General features: G+C 41.8%; 1 protein-coding gene across 1 annotated transcript; it reads right to left on the reverse strand.

Moving 5' to 3' along the window:
- Positions 1-2,599: 2,599 nt before the first annotated feature.
- Positions 2,600-18,227, reverse strand: LOC114351580 (MICOS complex subunit MIC60). Its single transcript, XM_028302846.1, has 22 exons — positions 18,123-18,227; positions 14,870-15,066; positions 14,004-14,206; positions 13,567-13,596; positions 13,240-13,388; positions 12,746-12,872; positions 11,972-12,140; positions 9,564-9,580; positions 9,383-9,412; positions 8,889-9,037; positions 8,368-8,526; positions 7,552-7,746; positions 7,115-7,240; positions 6,662-6,734; positions 6,453-6,553; positions 6,274-6,384; positions 5,775-5,892; positions 5,137-5,274; positions 4,225-4,328; positions 3,433-3,534; positions 2,980-3,068; positions 2,600-2,792 (listed from the first exon to the last, which is right to left on the reverse strand). Exons 1-22 carry the CDS (start codon positions 18,165-18,167, stop codon positions 2,615-2,617), a joined length of 2,610 nt encoding a protein of 869 aa, XP_028158647.1. The 5' UTR covers positions 18,168-18,227; the 3' UTR covers positions 2,600-2,614.
- Positions 18,228-18,511: the final 284 nt, after the last annotated feature.

Below are 18,511 nucleotides of genomic sequence, written 5' to 3' on the forward strand. Positions count from 1 at the left end.
TCAATTATTTACAAACATGATTTTTAGATGGGTTTAATGGCGGTTTATTCAAAATAAATACATTTCTAAATTGCATATTTATAAACCTATTTTTAACCGAGAAAAGAAGTACACAAAATATTATCATCAATTTCATGTTTTAACAATGGGGCTTTGTCTGCACGAGAATATTATTGTTATAGTATTACTTCATTAGTGGACAGTCAATGTTATCTCTCCATTAACAAATTGATTATTCTATTGTGTATACTCACTCAAGCGAATACCAAACATGGTGATGATAAAATGATGTGAACAAAATATTTCCCAGCCCTCGGCCTACAATACTTGCGCCACTTAATTCATGGTCCTTCAGTTTTTTCAGTATCCGGTCACGAACGGTATCCAATATCCAACCAATGTTATCACACTTCCTTCGTTTTGTAAGTTTTGTCTTTGACATACTTTGCGGCAAATGTGCCGCAGCGTGTGAACGGCAAAGACTGAAAACGGGACTATTCCCACCTCTCGTTCCCACCACTGCAACTCCTGTGTAGCCAGGATCTACAGCTTGACCGCCACAAAAACCCAACCAATGAAGGTCAAGTTTGTCCTGGGGGAAAATTAAACTGTAATTGAACCTGCTACGAAAGTAATCAGAAGACTATAGGATTATGGTTCAACTTCCCTCCAGAACAAAGCGGATGACAGGCGACTAAACGAAGGTTTAATAAAAAAGTAGATAAGCCGTAGGGTAGGGTTGGGTTTTTATTGGCGGTCAAGCTGTATAGATCCTGGCTACACAGGAGTTGCAGCGGTGGGAACGAGAGATGGGAATAGTCCCGTAAACCGTAGGGTAGTGAAACAATTTTTTATACAGCAAAAGTAGGCCTCTTTTCCTTTGACAGTAGGAACGAGGGCCAGTGCTCTGTAAGTGATACCTACTTGCTACGTGTATTATGTAGAGTCACGCTAGAACTATCATCACACATAACATTCACTTGAACTATGTACTCACTGGAGTATAACTAGTGTGATCGAGAAAAATCTACAGGTTGGTAATATGTCTTATGTTGGGAAACATCGGAGTACTTTTTTGGTCATTTTACATGAGATAATATGATTTACCTGCGGTTGTCTGGGAGATATAGCTTCCTAGCATAAGTCTACCTAAATAAATTGAGCCGTTTGGTATTTATTATGTTTCTGTTTTGTGTGGTGTAATACCTGTTTTTGGCGTTCTTATAATAATCTAGTCAATCCCATTAGTGATTGTATTAAGTGAAAGGAATAATTATTTCCCAATGTGCCAATAAATCAACTTTAGGTTCGCTTAGGAAACCATTGGTTTTATCAGATGTTAGTGGAAGGGCCGAATGGACTACCCTGTGGCAGTCCAAGCGAAGTCTATTGCCTAACGTTTGTAACCTACATTTTGTGCACTAAATTAGTAAAATGGTTTGTTACATTTTGAAATAACTTTGATAGGCAAACAAATACCTAAACGAAATAGTCAATCTAAAACCAGAATGAGTATTTAGACAGAAAAATAAGTAGGATAACGTAATAAGTGACGACATAGCGAAATTTTACAGTAGATTAACTATTTCTATCAGTTGAAACAATTCATGATGAAAATGTGCCATTTTAATTGTAGGTATATAGAAAATGCTTGATTCTTGTATGAAGTGCGCGCGAGAAATTCTTAAAAAGTAGTAGTAGAACTAGTGAATTCAGAACTTAACCAAATTCGAAATAATTCATCACCAAGGCTGAAAATAGTAACTCATCATAAAACGGTAAAACACATTTCAACTAGGTACATTCAATGAGGCCCAATCAAGCGCGTCTCCGTTCTTAACTAGTTGAGTATGAAGCATGAAACATTAGTATGATTTATAAGACAGTTATAGTGGAATTTAACATTTCTAATTGCTTAACTTCTATAGTTTTAAAACTTTATTGTCTCGTGGTAAGGTCCAAAAACGATTAAATTGCTTTGTTAAGTGTACTACCTACGTTTTTGCTAGAATTTCTTCATCATCAACACTTTTTTGCACGAGGTGATGAGAAAAATTGGTAATAAAATACTTGAGTACGATTGTAACAATATATTCTCAACTTTTAATTTGTTTTACAAAATGCGAAGTTTAGTCAATTTACAAGATATCAAAATTATTTATTTACAACGTTTACAAGCAAGGAAACTTTGGACGTCCATATTATTACGCAACTGTAACAAAATATACAATGTTAATGTTAATAAAATGACAAATTAATAAACTTATTACGCATTTTATTATAATCTAAGAAACAGATAACTTGAAATACACAAATCTAAAAAAGGTCACAAACCCACAGGTAGGTTACACTTACAGTAGCCTTATTCACATAACAAAACTTTAACGACAACAAATCGCTGAGCTGCGATACTATCGAGTAATCGTTTTATCGAAATGACCCTTGTGAATACGTATTTAGAACTGTTTTTCAATGGGACGACTTTTGAACGTCAGCGAGATTTTGACTGTGTCAAAATACGTGAATTAGGCCACAGATCTCTCACAATAGTAACAGGTCAACTAAATAAAGGTCCAATGCTACTTACAGGTCCATCACAGTAGTAACAGGTCGTCTAAATATACTGCAGGCCCAATGCAGCGGCGTGGGCCAACACCGCCTCGGCCGCTTGCCTGGTCTCCAGGTGTGAACGTGCGGCGTCGAACCAGGTGGACGCTGCTAGTCTAGACGCGCCCTCTAGTGAGCTGACATAGCGCAGTGCAGCCGCTAAGTTACCCCGTTCTATCCAGAATCTGAAAGGTACATGACATTTGGCCAATCGCTGATAGTCTCGAATAGGTTACGAACTTCTGTCAGGGAAACTACAACTTTCTAAGACTATATCTATCCCAGTCCTGCGATACGGTATTGAAAAGGCTTCATGATTTTAATCCAGACTCTATTTTTTTATGATTTGGCATCATTGGAAAATTTACTGACCTAGCTCTCCGCAGTAAGTCAAACGTGTCTAGACCTTGGAACGGCTCCTGTGGTAATTTATCTTGTTCGGCTTGAGGAATGCATGATAGCTGAGAAAGATATAACAAACATGATTACATGATGAAGGGCTAACGCTCGGTGTTTCTTTACGAGATAAAATCAGAAATGAGGAGATCCGTAAAAGAACTAAGGTCACTGGAAGCAGGCAGCTACCAACCGTGCGATGTGGAAGTTATTGGGGGAGGCCTGTGTTCAGCAGTGGACGTCCTAACTGAAATGATCATGATGATGAACTAGACCATCTGACAATTCGACTACGACAATAAAGTAACAAAAAGGTAACTGGCAGCTGCAGGCAGCTCGAGTTTTCAAGTTCAAATTGTCCTGGTTGAGTTATCAAGGTCAAGTTGTAATAGTTGTCTTGGGGTTTGAACAGTCGTGTTACCGACGTACCTTCATAAAGAGCATCATGGATTGCAGCCAGGACAGGAAGTAGATCGGCAGCGGCCCCCCGTCCTGCTCCACCAAGGCCACCCTCAGCGCCGCCTTCTCCATCTGTCACCACGTACAACTTCTCGGCTATTATTAGCGATTATAACCCTTATCGTCAAAAGCTCTATCAGATAGAGACAGTTTGTATATCGAAAACCAACCAAATAATGATGAATTCCTAAACAAATTTTAAAGCTTTTGTAAACGGCTTTCCTAACATGACGACTACCAATCTCCCAAGAGTGTGATGATGGAGGTTTACGTTCATTTCAGAATTTTATACATGCTGAATGAAGGGCAAAAAAAACTTTATGATTCGACTATTTACTTGAGTATCAAGGCTTTCACAGACCAAACGCGGGTCAGAAGCAGTGCGGGTCAGTTGCAGCGCGGGGCCGCGTTTAAATTTGGTGTGACTCACTTCAAAGTGTTTCTTGTATTACAACTTGCGCGGGCCCGCATTCAAAGGCGATTATCACACTGCGCCGCGCTCCGCCGCAGTACGCGGGACGACAGATTTAATCATTGTATGCAAGTGCCTCAGTTTGTATAGAAAACACGCGCGGCACAACACACTGACAACGCGTCTGCGAAACTGCGCTACTACTGCCAAGCGTTTGATCTGCCCAAGCCTTCAATCAAATTCGCCTTAGATAATCAATTTTAAGATCATTCACACACAATATGATCCGCGATTTCAATTTCATTAAGTTTGTGATAGAGTTATCAATAGACAACGTTGTAAATACTTACTCTATGGTACCTCTCTCGCAGAACGCTCTCTGGCACTATGCCATTGGTGCGCACCGACTCCGGTATCGCTTTGAGGACTGTCTTGACCAATTTGTCGTCATCGCCTGTAAAATGTTACATACAGCCTTTTTCATTTGCTTTTTGCAATCAGGCTTTTAAAAGCCACCACCACTTGGTTTAGGGTTTCCATGACGACCGGTCCTACGGCTACGCTGCCCGCATCAACCTTCACCAGATTGTCGGTCCACCTAGTGGCGTAGTCCACACTACGCCACTGCTTTGGGAAAATTATGTCTGTCAGTGATGAGAAGAATCAGCGCAAGAAAAACTCAATACAAAGTAGAACAGAATAATGGCTAACTGAGCATGTTCCTCAGCTATTTTCTTCCAAAGGCTGCCAGCCATATTTCTGAATGAATTGCTGCTGATATGAAGTTCGGACAATTTCACAGTTTTTAGCTTATTGTGCCAACATCCTTACGTTAAAATCGTCTTTACCAGGACCCAGTTATTTCAGCTACGCTTACCTGAACACGGGACTATTCCCACCTTTCGTTCCCATCGCTGCAACTCCTGTGTAGCCAGGATCTACAGCTTGACCGCCAATAAAAACCTAACTATTCAATGCCAAGTTTATCCCGGGGAAAGTTAAACTGTCATTGGACCCGGAACGAATTTAATCAGAAGAACATAGGAGGAGAATTTGGAGTGCAATAAGTATGGTTTTGTTCCCCAGTCGACGAAGCACATGATGTCGTGCCCTGCGTGCCCAAACAACTGCACGCAAAAAGATTTAATTCAGGCTACTGACAACATCACTCTGGTGACGGAGTTTTGGGCTGAAAGAAACTGTGTAGGTTTGTTGTCGACACAACAAGAAGAAGAATAGGAGGAGTTCGAAGTTAAGGTTACCTGAAGCGTTCTCGATTGCCTTCAGCTCCTTGTCAACCCTGATGACCTTGTCTCCTTTCTTGGTAGCTGCGAGTAGAGACGCACCGGCTTCCCATAGTTGCTGCGAGCGGCGCGTTTCTCTCTCTGCTTTCAGTCTTGCTGAATGATTTTTGAGAAAAACGTTAATAATATGTTATTAATGATTTTGTAGAAAAGCTTCATGGGTTATTACTTCTGCAACAAAGTGTATAAGTACTTTGAACTACTGTAGAGTCTCATTGTAAATTAATTGACTTTGTACGTATACACTGAAGTTTACCACCTAGGTTTCCTTTAGTTAGACCTCTGTCTAAAGCATTGGTTCCCAAAGTGGGCGCAAAGACCTTTAAAGGGGGCACGGGCCATCTGTGTACTTAAGTATAAATAAAAAACCTGCGACCTCTGAGAGAATGCATTCCAGACTGCTCGATACGACCAATAAATAATCTTGACTGGAGGAGGATAGGCGCGGAATTTTGTGTATGATCGAAAGGGGGCGTGTCTCAAGTAAGCTTGGAAATGGTCTAAAGTATGGACATAAAGTACCTAACTGTTAATATTTATTCTACTCCTGTACTGGTATATTACTCTACGTTTCCAAATACAATATGAAATCAAACCATTCAATTTGTCTTCAACGATCTTCAGCTTGGCCGCCATTTCAGCGAGTTGGTTCGCGAATATCTTCTTCTCAGCTGCCACTTTCTCTGCTACCATCTTGTTCAGTTTTATTGTTGTCTACAAAATGTGCAAATAGACTCAAATACACAAGGTCACCGGTGGTCAGTGCCCGAGGTATGGCACGGGAAGGGTGACATTGACATTTATGACATGACAGGATATACAAATCTGAAGTCTCGCTGACGTATAACCGTCACAAAAGCAACCTCCCATGCCGCTCACATACCTCAGGCCTTGACTGAAATTTTCCGTCTAGTTAAAATAAAGATTTTAAAGATGATAATGCAAATTGAGGATTCGACCTACTTCTGGCCAGACTGGTCATAGGTTAGATAGCTCAAATTATTAAAATTCTAGATTAAAATGATGTAGGTAACATTTACATTATATTTGTTTTCTGGATCTGAAGATCTAGAAAAGGTATACCTAGGTACCTACCTCTTTCTCCTTCTGCGCCAACTTTATCTGCAATTGCTCTTCGTGTCTCTCCAGCTGCTTCTTCAAAGCGTCTTTCAGAGTCTTATCGTTATTGGCTCTTTGGTCATCAGCCTACAGGGTAAGAACTCACGTTTAGTTAATATTTTACTTTGTCTTGAATTAAATCTAGGTAAACTTACCCGTTTCCTATATTCCCTGTCCAACTCATACTTCCTCTTTTTGTATTCGGCCTGTATCGCGTAATTTCTATTTTTCAAGTCTTTCTCAGTCTGTGGTAGCGCTAAAAGGGTAGATTACATCTTTTATAACAGTAAACAATCCAAACTCTATTAAATCCTTGCTAGAAACAAAATGAAACTACCTAGTTAACTTTGGACTTTTTACTTACTTTCAAGCCCTCGATTGATTCTCTCAGTCATGCCCGCTGACGCTTCGCAAAGCTCGACTTGCAGTTTTGTCGCCTAAAATCATGAAAACTTTATGAAATAATGAATAAAAACTCTTCCTACATCGCTTCATAACAAATGGTGTTCAGAAACGCAAGCACTACGCAGTGTGCTATGCGAAAGAAAGTTACATTACACTAGTCCGGACTCCGGAGAGACTAGTGGACTATGTAGAGTTCGCATTGCAAAATGCATTTGAATTTGAATTTGAATCTGAATGGGCCTACTCAAGAAAATTTTGGGGTGTCCTCCAAGGTCTTTGGGACGGAACTGCGAGTTATTGTAGGTACACGCTAGAGACGACAGACGTTCTTTCGCGTCTCTGCTCCAAACTGTGGCTCGCTCTGTAAGAATAAGCGACCTCTGACTTACTTCAAAACCATACATGTACTCACATATCTAAAAGTGTGGTACAACAGTAGATCCGGGTCACCCTGTAGCACCGGCTTCTTGTGGTCGTATCGCAGTCCGGAGAACAAGGTCTGGTTCTCATCGGTGTACTTGGTCACTAGCTCTTCGACCTTGAAAGAAACCAGTCAATACTTTTGCGACGCCATCTTCGCACGCCTTACAATCAAAAATACTGTCGTAAAATCTGGACTGAGTATTTGCAAACACTAGTTTGCGAAAGAATATAATAGGTAGAGGAGGAGAAATAAAATGAGGTAGGCCAGAATCATAATAAGAAAACCTACTGAAGACTGAACTGACTGAAGCATTCGCAGTATTGGTTTTTGGTACTTCTCAGATTTTTGTTTACATGTAGGTATTTTTAATGTAGTGGTTTCCACAAATCTACTACTCATATCAGAGTCAATATAGAGTACCAAACCTTGTCAACTTGCGCATCCAACGCCACCGACTTGTCGTTCTCCCATTGGTACTGCATGCGGGCCGCCGTTATCTTATCGCGGAGGTCTGTTATCAAGCCTCTGACCGCGTTGATGTGCTCCTTGGGCGCTTGCACACCGCACTCCAGGTAGCGGGATAACTCATCTACAAGATATAGTCTGGTCCGGGAGCACGTAGAATTTTGTCCAATGACCCCAAGCTACCCATCCTTATCGCTCGCGCGTAATTATATTGCTGTCGCGACTGTGGGACGGCCGCCCGCAGTGAGTGTGCGAGCGCGACAGCAACATAATTACACGCGAGCGATAAGGATGGGTAACTTGGGGTCATTGGACAAAATTCTACGTGCTCCCGGACCAGACTATAGCTGTTTGTAAGCAGGAGAAGTGGAATTCCCTGCCTACCGTCAGTGTTCGTGATCGAAACAGAAATGAGGAGATCCGCATAGGAACCAAAGAGACTGACATAGCCCGCAGAATTGATAAAATCAAGTGGCAGTGGGCGGGGCACATAGCTCGCAGAGCTGAGGGCCGCTGGGGCAGAAAAGTTTTAGAGTAGCGACCATGGGCCGGATGACGTAGTGTGGGCAGGCCCCCCACTAGGTGGACCGACGATCTGTTGAAGGTCGCGGGATGTTCCTGGATGCGCGGCGTAGGACCGGTCGTTGAGCTAGCCGATTCAGTTTATTATATCATTCAGTATTTAATAAATAATCGCAAGTAAGTTGCACAAGCTTTAGTAGTCAGTCTAGTCACGTAAAAGTAACAGAAAATAACTGATCTAACTGAAAGATAACTCTATCAAACTTTATACAATAAAAATATTTACCCATCTTCGTCGTAGCATCGCAAATATTGTCCGATGATTGTTGAACCAAATCCAGACGTTCGGCTTTTGCGCCATGTATTTCTTTAAGTTTTGTCATACAGAAATTCACCATGGTATCTTCTACCAGCTGAAAAGCCATTCAATTCATGTCAATACCCAACCCAAGTCTCAAATCAATTGATTTGATTTTGCTCCAGCAGACTTTTGAAATTTTAGAAGTTAAAGCATACCGCTTATCGCTGTGCCTTTTAACTAACGTAATTTCAGCATTCTGTTATTTGACTATACTTACCAGTGGAGTTGAGAACACAATAGCAAAAGACAAGTAGCCCCTGAATCAAGTAAAATCAAACCGTTTTCAGCTACGTTAGCAGTAGTATTCAGCGTTGAAGTTCCAAACCAAAGTCTCAATAGTTTCTAGAAAAAAACATGAGAAGTCCTAACTCCTCTACTTTTAGATATAATATCTAGGATTTAATTGACACATACCGTGTTATAATAATTGCAAGCGTCCTTAGCAGTGATGTAGTTGTTGATGACGGCCTCTCCAAGATCTTTTATGCACTCCTCGATCTCGCAAATTCCCTTCGTGATCACTGGAGGTGGTAGAACCTCGCATTTTGGTTTCTCATCACTCCCTGTGATGATAAATGTATGGTTAAGTCTGCTTTTATCTCAAACTTATTAGTAATTTCTAATCTACCCCGCAGACCACATACTTTTAGATGGCCGATAGTTGGGTCGAGCTTTTGATCAGTAAGAACATATGTATCGAAGTGCGCACACTGCATCGATTTGGTATCGGCCGATTCTTCGTACAAATTGTAAGTCGGTCCAATTATCGGCCGACTATAAGTCTGAAGTCTGCGGCGTATCTAAGTCTCTACCACAATCAATTCAACTCTTGGGAGGAAACTACCAAAAAATACCTGTTACCTACCTACTGTTTGCTTATTGCTATTTAATGAAAGCATATTACTTACCTTCATCTTTAGGTGGTGGTGGTGGAGCAGCTGAAATTAACATAATTCTATTATTGTATCACGTTTAAGTACCACGTTATCAAGGATCGTTTTGTCACAAGATTCTGAACATGTTGTTCGTTTTTTGGTCTTTACAGGACTGTTCCCACCTCTCGTTCCCACATCTGCATCACCTGTGTACCAGGATCTACAGTTTGACTGCTAATAAAAACACAACCAGTGAAGGTCACGTTTGTCCCGGGGGAAAATTAAACTGCCATTGGACCCGCAACGAAATTAACCAGAACATAGAAGTTCCTTTTAAATTGAATATTACTACCTACCTAAATGTAAAATGTAAATTATATTAATGTATTAAATTGAATATTATACANCGAACACCCACGCCTTATTCCCATAAACTAGCAGTTGCACTCGAGTGGTCGAGCAGTATAAAAGAGGGATCAGTCGCTTTGAGGAGCATTTTTCAGAGGTTTGAAATCACTCAGAATTTTTGGTCACTGGTCATTTCTCAAACTGGTGTGCGACATTAATAATGTTCATGAAGTATTTAATGAGATTACTGCTGAATTTATTAAGTATTTAACTGATATCTGCCATTACGTTTGGTAGAAATCGTTGTAATTTATAATATTTTCGAGTAATTTGATGAAATGTGACTTTTCCTCAATTCCGTGGATCTCAATTCCGCGGAATATGGGGCATCGAATTGAGAAACCACGTACACCGAATTGATATTAAATGAAAATAGATACTTTTATTGTGCTATAAATTGTTTGTGTAGCTTAAAATAATAATGAAATCAATAGAGCATAATAATAGGGTGAACTACCAATCATTGGACCGTACCAGTCATTGGACAGAAGACAATAAAACTAATTTTTTGAGGTTTAATTAAAAAAAATACACTGTTATTGCTATCTTATTAAAATAATTCTTCCAGGTTCTTCCCTCGACCTTCACCAGATCGTCGGTCTACCTAGTGGGGGCCTGCTCACTTGCCCGTGGTTTCCACTCGAAAACTTTTCAGTCCCAACAGACATTATCTGTACGAGCTATGTGCCCCGCCCACTGCTACTCGATTTATGCAATTTTACGGGCTATGCCGGTCACTTTGGTTCTCTTGCCGATATTCACATTTCTGATTCTTATTAGGCTCATAGTAAGCGACCAAGTTTCACATCCATACACCATCACTGGCAACACACACTGGTAGAAGACTTTTGTCTTAAGACGCTGCGGTATTTCAGACGTAATAGCGAAGCTTCTCGATCGATGCTTATCTGAGTTGAATTCAGCGATAGACCTCTTTCTCAAAGTTGGACCTAACTATCTGGACTCTTGTCCCAGGTATACACAATTGTCAACAACTTCGAGTGTAGTCTCCAACCTTCAGAGTAGTGGGTGCAACACGGACATTTGACATGATTTTTGTCTTGTCCTTGTCCATGTTCATTTTGAGACCCACTTGTTGAAAGGCTCTACGGAGGCCATGACTCCGATATCATCCCCGATACGCGACTCCTTGGTCTTCTGTATAATCTGCCGTAGCGTACCTGTGTGTGTATCATAATACTAAAGCCTTTTCGGAAACAAGCTTGTTCGGAAGACTGGAAGTCGTCGAGTCTGCGAGCGAGATGATTCGTAAAGACTCTCGAAAACAGCTTGTAAACACGCCTCATAAGTGAGATGAGTCTATAATGCTATCACCACACTTCTGTGCCATGCCGGAGGCGTTTTTTCTTCGAGAATGACGGAATTGAACTGCTTCTGTAGAGCCTTTAGTACCGGCAAAGCTCAGCTATAATACCGTAACACCTTGTGCCTTGTTGTATTTCAGATATTTGAGTGCCATTTTAATTGTGTACAAACTGACGTCCGATATAATATCTTCGGTATAGTGTCAGGTCAATCTAGCTCTTGTGTTTTGCAATATTTGTTTTATGTTTAAGGTTAAGAATAAATAAACAAAGAGACCCTGTATTATGTATTTATTTGTTTTATTTAAATAAAATTAAAATAATATATAAAAATTAAGAATTTATTATAGTTCCTTATTAACATATTGATTAGGATTTTTGTTTTATTCCATTGGTATTTCAGACACATAAACCTAAAATGAACCATCTAACTAATAGACCAGCAATCAGATATCAAAACGTTTTAAGTATTTATTATATTAATTATTGAAATACATTGGTATTTCTTCATAACGTCATGAATTCTAAGTTTGCGGAGCGATTTTTATATTTGGAGATTCATTTCTCAATTCCGTGATTCATTTTCTCAATTCGGTGCTCTCTCAATTCGATGCTTAACATTTCTCATAAACCACTTCACAATATTTAGTGACAATGCTATTTTTACATTCAGAATGGAGTAACATTTATTTTTTTGTATTGAAACTTCCGAAAAAACTAAATATAAATTTTAGCACCGAATTGAGAAAAAATACACCGTACAGTAGAAATGCCCATAAGAATCGTAAGGCCAAGTTCGTTCCATTGTTGGTTATTGTTTGGATTTAAAATTGTTAACAGACCTACTTTTTCTAGTTTACACAAATCTACTACTTATATCCGAAAGTACCAAACCTTGTCAACTTGCGCATCCAACGCCACCGACTTGTCGTTCTCCCACTGGTACTGCATGCGGGCCGCCGTGATCTTATCGCGGAGGTCTGTTAACAAGCCTCTGACCGCGTTGATGTGCTCCTTGGGCGCTTGCACACCGCACTCCAGGTAGCGGGATAGCTCGTCTACAAGATAGCTGTTTGTAAGAGATGTGGCCCTGTCTACCGTCATAGACAGTTTTTTTAGGATAGCTGCCAAAGCCACGATGACAAAACTTCATGATTTACCAACATTCTATCCTATATTGGGAGCATACGCTGACAAACTTTCAGCTTTTACAAAATGACGTAGGTCTGGCGTTCACTAGCTCTTAGCCTATCAGTGTTCGTGATAGAAACAGAAATGAGGAGATCCGCAGGGGAACCGAAGAAACTGACATAGCCTGCAGAATTGCTAAAATCAAGTGGCAGTGGGCGGGGCACATAGCTGGCGCTAGGGCAGAAAAGCTCTCAAGTAGCGACCACGGGCCGGATGACGTAGTGTGGGCAGGCCCCCCACTAATTGAACCGACGATCTGGTGAAGGTCGCGCAATGTTTAGATGCGGGCGGCGTATGACCGGTCGTTGAGCTAGCCCATTCAGTTTAATATTTTGTTCGGTATTTAATAAATCGTAAGTAGTTGTACAAGCTTTAGCAGTCAGTCTAGTCACGTAAAAGTAACAGAAGAATAACTGATCTAACTGGAAGACAGAAGAACTCTACCGAACTTGATACGATAAAAAATGTTTACCCATCTTGGTCGTAGCATCGCAAATATTGTCCGATGATTGTTGAACCAAATCCAGGCGTTCGGCTTTTGCGCCATGTATTTCTTTCAGTTTTGTCATACAGAAATTCACCATGGTATCTTCTACCAGCTGAAATGACAACAACTTTGTCAATACCCAAGTCTCACATCGGTTATCTTCCTATCTTTTGATTTTACCTACTTTTAGTAACTTCAAAAATTCGATTAGGCATACAGCTATAAAACAATATCCTCCATTTATTTATGATGTCTTAAAGAACTAATGGAATTTCAAAATTCTGTTATTAGACTACCGCTAGAGTTGAGCATACAAAGTAGTCTGTGAATCAAGTAAAAACAAACCGTTTTCAGCTACGTTAGCAGTAGTAGTTCAGCGTTGAAGTTCCAAACCAAAGCTCCAATATTTTCCTAAAAAAAAACATGAATTCCTAACTCTACTCGTACTTAGATATATCTAGATTTTAATTGACGCTTACCGTGTTATAATAATTGCAAGCGTCCTTAGCAGTGATGTAGTTGTTGATGACGGCCTCTCCAAGATCTTTTATGCACTCCTCGATCTCGCAAATTCCCTTCGTGATCACTGGAGGTGGTAGAACCTCGCATTTTGGTTTCTCATCACTCCCTGTGATGATAAATGTACGGTTAAGTCTGCTTTTATCTCAAACTTCGTTAGAAACTTCTTCAAATCTCTACCACGCTCAATATTGTATTCATCTCTTTAGCAAGGGAACATCCAAAAAAGTGCTGGTTGCAGTACCTACTTATTGCTATTTATTAATAAAAAAAGCTTCTCAACTCACCTTCATCTTTAGGTGGTGGTGGTGGAGCAGCTGAAATGAACATAATTCTGTTATTGTATCACGTTTAAGTACCGCGTTATCAAGGATCGTTTTGTCACAAGATTCTGAAAATTTTGTTCATTTCTTTGGTCTTTACAGGACTATTTACACCTCTCGTTTTCACCGATGCATTTCCTGTGTAGCCAGGATCTACAGCTTAACCGCCAATAAAACCACAACCATGTGAAGGTCAAACTTGTCCCAGGGGAAGCTAAACCGTCATTGGTCCCGCAAAGAAATTAACCAGAGGAGTTCCTTCGGTCTGCCTAATTCGAATCGTCATCATCATCATTTCAGCCATAATTTATGACGTTCACTGCTGAACATAAGCCTCCTCCAATGAATTCCATAATAACCGGTTGGTAGCGGTTTTAATAAAGAAGTCTTTCAAAATATACCTTCAACAGACTTGATATCCCCATCCAAAGAACACTGCTTAGGCTTCCTATCTTCGGAGTAATCGTTGATGTACTTCTTCAGATCATCAACGCACTGTTCAGCAAACTCCTTGTAGGTCATGTTCTCCTCATAGGCTATGGCTATGAAGTCGTCGAACCATGGAGCGTGGAGCGTGAGCCAGTCACGGACTTCGGGCGACTGTCTGAAAGCAAAGGATTCTCGGCCATGTGAGCAAACTAAATGGGGATATTGGGACAAATTCAAAAGAAGAATTCTTCTTTCCATTGAGATTTTTATACCTCACAAAGGAGAAGATCTTGAAATGTCTAATGCCCGTTTTCACCATCAATCCCTAATTTTAAGTGACCCCTTTGAAAACAAAATTACCTGTGTTACTATAGGGGTCACTTAAAAATTAGGGATTGATGGTGCTAACTTTCGATTGCGGTTTTCTAAGTTATCAACAATCGTAAAAATAAATTAATGTTCTGGTACTAAATCTAAACAGTGGCTCTAGACAAAGTACATAATATTATAATAGCAAACCAGTCGAAAAATGGTCAAAAGGCATTTTTTTTGTCGTAAGTTTTGACGGATTCGATCAAAAAGTGCAACTTGTCTAGGGGGGCAGATGTGTGGAAATTCTAGTGTAAGACGACGAACATAACAGCTCGACAGTGATGTCAGATGGGCGATGGCTTTCAAAATGATTTTATGAGATCTGGAGAAAAATAGAACCATAAGACAACACTGAGAAAAGACAACAACGCTTGCTTACGTCCAACATCAACAGCTAGACCCCTTTATTCATCTAATACCCACTGATTACCAAGAACACCTACAATTATACCACAAACGCACTTACTTGGCGTAGAAAGCGAACCCTCCCGCCAAAACCAGCATAGTAAGCGCGCCCCAGAACAAACGGTCGTCTTTGGGCGGCTTTGGCGGCGGCGGCGGCGGCGCGGGGCACGTGTCGCGCTCCGTCGGGTTCTTATACTTGAGGTGCGGGCCGCAACGGCTCACCGACTTAAGCTGGAACTCGGCTGCGGGCCGGCAGTACTGCAGAGGTTAAGCCAATCATCAGCTGCCACTTAAGGCTTCCACAGACCAAACGCGGGTCAGAAGCAGTGCGGGTCAGTTGCAGCGCGGCTGAGGTTCAGTGTGCCGCAGCGCAGTTTCAAAGCAGTTGCAATGCGGGCGGTTGTCAAAATTTAAATATTCGAAAACCGCTTTCAACGCGCTGCTCGCGCCCTGCGTCCGGTGTATCATGCTAATATGGCCGCCATAGTAATACAGCAGCGCGGGCCCGCGTTCGCGCCGCTACTGTCCCGCACCCGCGCCGCCTCGTTTGTCGTTCGGCAGTTGCAGTGCGGCGCGGTTGGAGCGCGGGCCCGCGTTCAAATTTGGTGTGACACACTTCAAAGAGTTTCTTGTATTACAACTTGCGCGGGCCCGCATTCAAACTGCGCTGCTACTGCCCCGCGTTTGATCTGCCCAAGCCTTTAATGTAGACCGTGAAGCCAAGTAAGACGAATTTTAAAGGTGCGCGTATAGAACAGGCGGTCTTTAGGCAGCGGGGGGCACGTGTCGCGCTCCGTCGGGTTCTTATACTTGAGGTGGGGGCCGCAGCGGCTCACCGACTTAAGCTGGAACTCGGCTGCGGGCCGGCAGTACTGCAGAGGTTAAGCCATTCATCAGCTGCCACTTAAGGCTTCCACAGACCAAACACAGGTCAGAAGCAGTGCGGGTCAGTTGCAGCGCCGCTGAGGCACACTGAAAGCAGCGCAGTTTAAAAGCAGTTGCAACGCGGGCGGTTGTCAAAATTTAAATATTCGAAAACCGCTTTCAACGCGCTGCTCGCGCCCTGCGTCCGGTGTATCATGCTAATATGGCCGCCATAGTAATACAGCAGCGCGGGCCCGCGTTCGCGCCGCTACTGTCCCGCACCCGCGCCGCCTCGTTTGTCGTTCGGCAGTTGCAGTGCGGCGCGGTTGGAGCGCGGGCCCGCGTTCAAATTTGGTGTGACACACTTCAAAGAGTTTCTTGTATTACAACTTGCGCGGGCCCGCATTCAAACTGCGCTGCTACTGCCCCGCGTTTGATCTGCCCAATCCTTTAATGTAGACCGTTAAGCCAAGTAAGACGAATTTTAAAGGTGCGCGTATAGAACAGGCGGTCTTTAGGCAGCGGGGGGCACGTGTCGCGCTCCGTCGGGTTCTTATACTTGAGGTGGGGGCCACAGCGGCTCACCGACTTAAGCTGGAACTCGGCTGCGGGCCGGCAGTACTGCAGAGGTTAAGCCAATCATCAGCTGCCATTTAATTTAGACAGTGAAGCCAAGTAAGACGAATTTAAAAGGTGCGCGTATAGAACAGGCGGTCTTTAGACAGCGGGGGGCACGAGCGGCTCACCGACTTGAGCTGGGACTCGGCTGCGGGCCGGCAGTACTGCAGGTAGGCAAGTTATCGTCTAAACTTTAAGATCGTCTGTAATTCCAAGCTAGACAAAGCTTCCCTTCATATTCAGTCAAGTATTTCGCAAGTATGACTCGCTAACCCATGTGTGTGGTTAACCATGTAAGCCAATTGAGGCCGTCAGCGCAAAAGTGGCCTAACCCACAATTTTTCATATTCGTACTTATCTAAGTATTGCGATTTATTCAAAACCTAATAAATTTTGATGCTAAAGCTGCCTATCCCTAGTTTCACCTTTAGTTCAGAGATGGCTTTGTAAACATTCTTTTTGCGCGCATTGTTTTTGCCTACGAAGCAGTGTAAAAGTGGCCTAACCGAGTTTAGGCTTCATACTAATATGTTAAGCTTAGGCCACTATTGCGCTGACGGCCTCAATTCTAAATGCAGGGTGATGCCAAATCTGACGAAGTTATCTTCATGCTAAGACTAAAGCAGCAAATCTTTTACAGTAACAATGCGATTCGAAGTGGCTCTCTACAGTGAGCTTTGACCGGGCTAACACAGCTCTTACTTTTATATCGATGGCTCAAATTTGTAGAACTTGGTATCGTGTATACTGACTAAAGAACTCTGTAGTAAAACTTAGATAATGTGTTGATCAATAGCTAAGTAAGATTGCTTCTTGACTCTTCTTGATAGTTCCACTTGTGTACCTCTAAGGTGTACCCTCAGAATACAGAACAAACCAGAAGGAGTGTTCGATAACATTTCTACGCAGCAACTTGTGTCCAAAATACTTCCCCTCCCGCGCCCCTCTACCCCCTTTAGTGTTACTAGCACCGTGTGACACCCCCATTTTTGGGGTAAAATTATGTAATTTTTTAAAGAGATGTTAAACAAGTAAAAAATANAATGGGCCGTGAAGCCAAGTAAGACGAATTTAAAAGGTGCGCGTATAGAACAGGCGGTCTTTAGGCAGCGGAGGGCACGTGTCGCACTCCGTCGGGTCACCGACTTGAGCTGTAACTCGGCTGCGGGCCGGCAGTACTGGAGGTAGGCAAGTTAACGTCTAAACTTTCACTCAAGCATTTCGCAAATATGACTCGCTAACCCATGTGTGTGGTTAACCACGTAAGCCAATGAGGGCTATCGTTTTTATACTTAACAGTTGGCACTCCCGGCGATCGACAGGACCTTACTCTACAGTGGCGCCATCTTGATGAGTGCAAATGCGATAGTCCTCCTACTGCGATACTTTAGCGCTCACAAGTTGGTGCCACTGTCTTCGCTAGTCGCTACCAGCAAGTGATAGGACCTTACTTTACAGTAGCGCTAACTGGTGAGCGCTAAAACGATAGCCCTCATTCTAAATGCAGGTTGATGCCAAATCTGACAAAGTTATCTTCATGCTGAGACTAAAGCAGCAAATCTTTTACAGTAACAATGCGATTCGAAGTGGCTCCCTACAGTGAGCTTTCACCGGGCTAACACAGCCCTTACTTTTATATCGTTGGCTCAAAATTGTAGAACTTGGTATCGTGTATACTGGCTAAGGAACTCTGTCTAATACTTAGATACTGTGTTGATCAATAGCTAAGTAAGATTGCTTCTTGACTCTTCTTGATAGTTCTACTTGTGTACCTCTAAGGTGTACCTAAGTTTCTGTGTCTGCTGTGTCATAAAAAGTCCAATTTTACTTACCAACATAGACCTACTACTTAAAATATGTGATGTTACTCTGTACATCTTGCTTGTAAATAATTACTGTGCAATATTTGTGTGCATTCTTGTTGTTCCTTTGCGCGATTTTTTATTCACATCAATTTTCTGACAACTTCTAAAAAGAAAAATAATAGTAATCTGTCATAAACGTGCCAGGACTCAGAATAGAAAAGGAGGTTTTTGTTCCACAGACAAACTCCCAAAAATGTCGATGGAAAAAGCAAAAATCATTATATCTTATCTGTGGACGAGTGTCGGGCGGCAAATGGCGGCAAAATGAGTGGTGGGGAGTCTAAAAACTATTTCTAGCACTTTGATAAAAATATACTTAGTTGAAAATAATAATTTATTTTGGAGATGCATTTACC

This window comes from Ostrinia furnacalis, unplaced genomic scaffold (assembly GCF_004193835.3).
Source record: "Ostrinia furnacalis isolate ACB-3 unplaced genomic scaffold, ASM419383v2 OfSCF1163, whole genome shotgun sequence".
NCBI lineage: Eukaryota > Metazoa > Arthropoda > Insecta > Lepidoptera > Crambidae > Ostrinia > Ostrinia furnacalis.

Coding starts and splice junctions, on each gene's coding strand:
- LOC114351580 (XM_028302846.1), bottom strand. CDS start 18,167: ATGTACAGAGTAACATCACATATTTTAAGTAGTAGGTCTATGTTG. Junction 7,241..7,551: donor TGGATGCGCAAGTTGACAAG/GTTTGGTACTCT, acceptor GTTTCTTTCAAG/GTCGAAGAGCTAGTGACCAA. Junction 5,275..5,774: donor CGTTGAAGACAAATTGAATG/GTTTGATTTCAT, acceptor AAAATCATTCAG/CAAGACTGAAAGCAGAGAGA.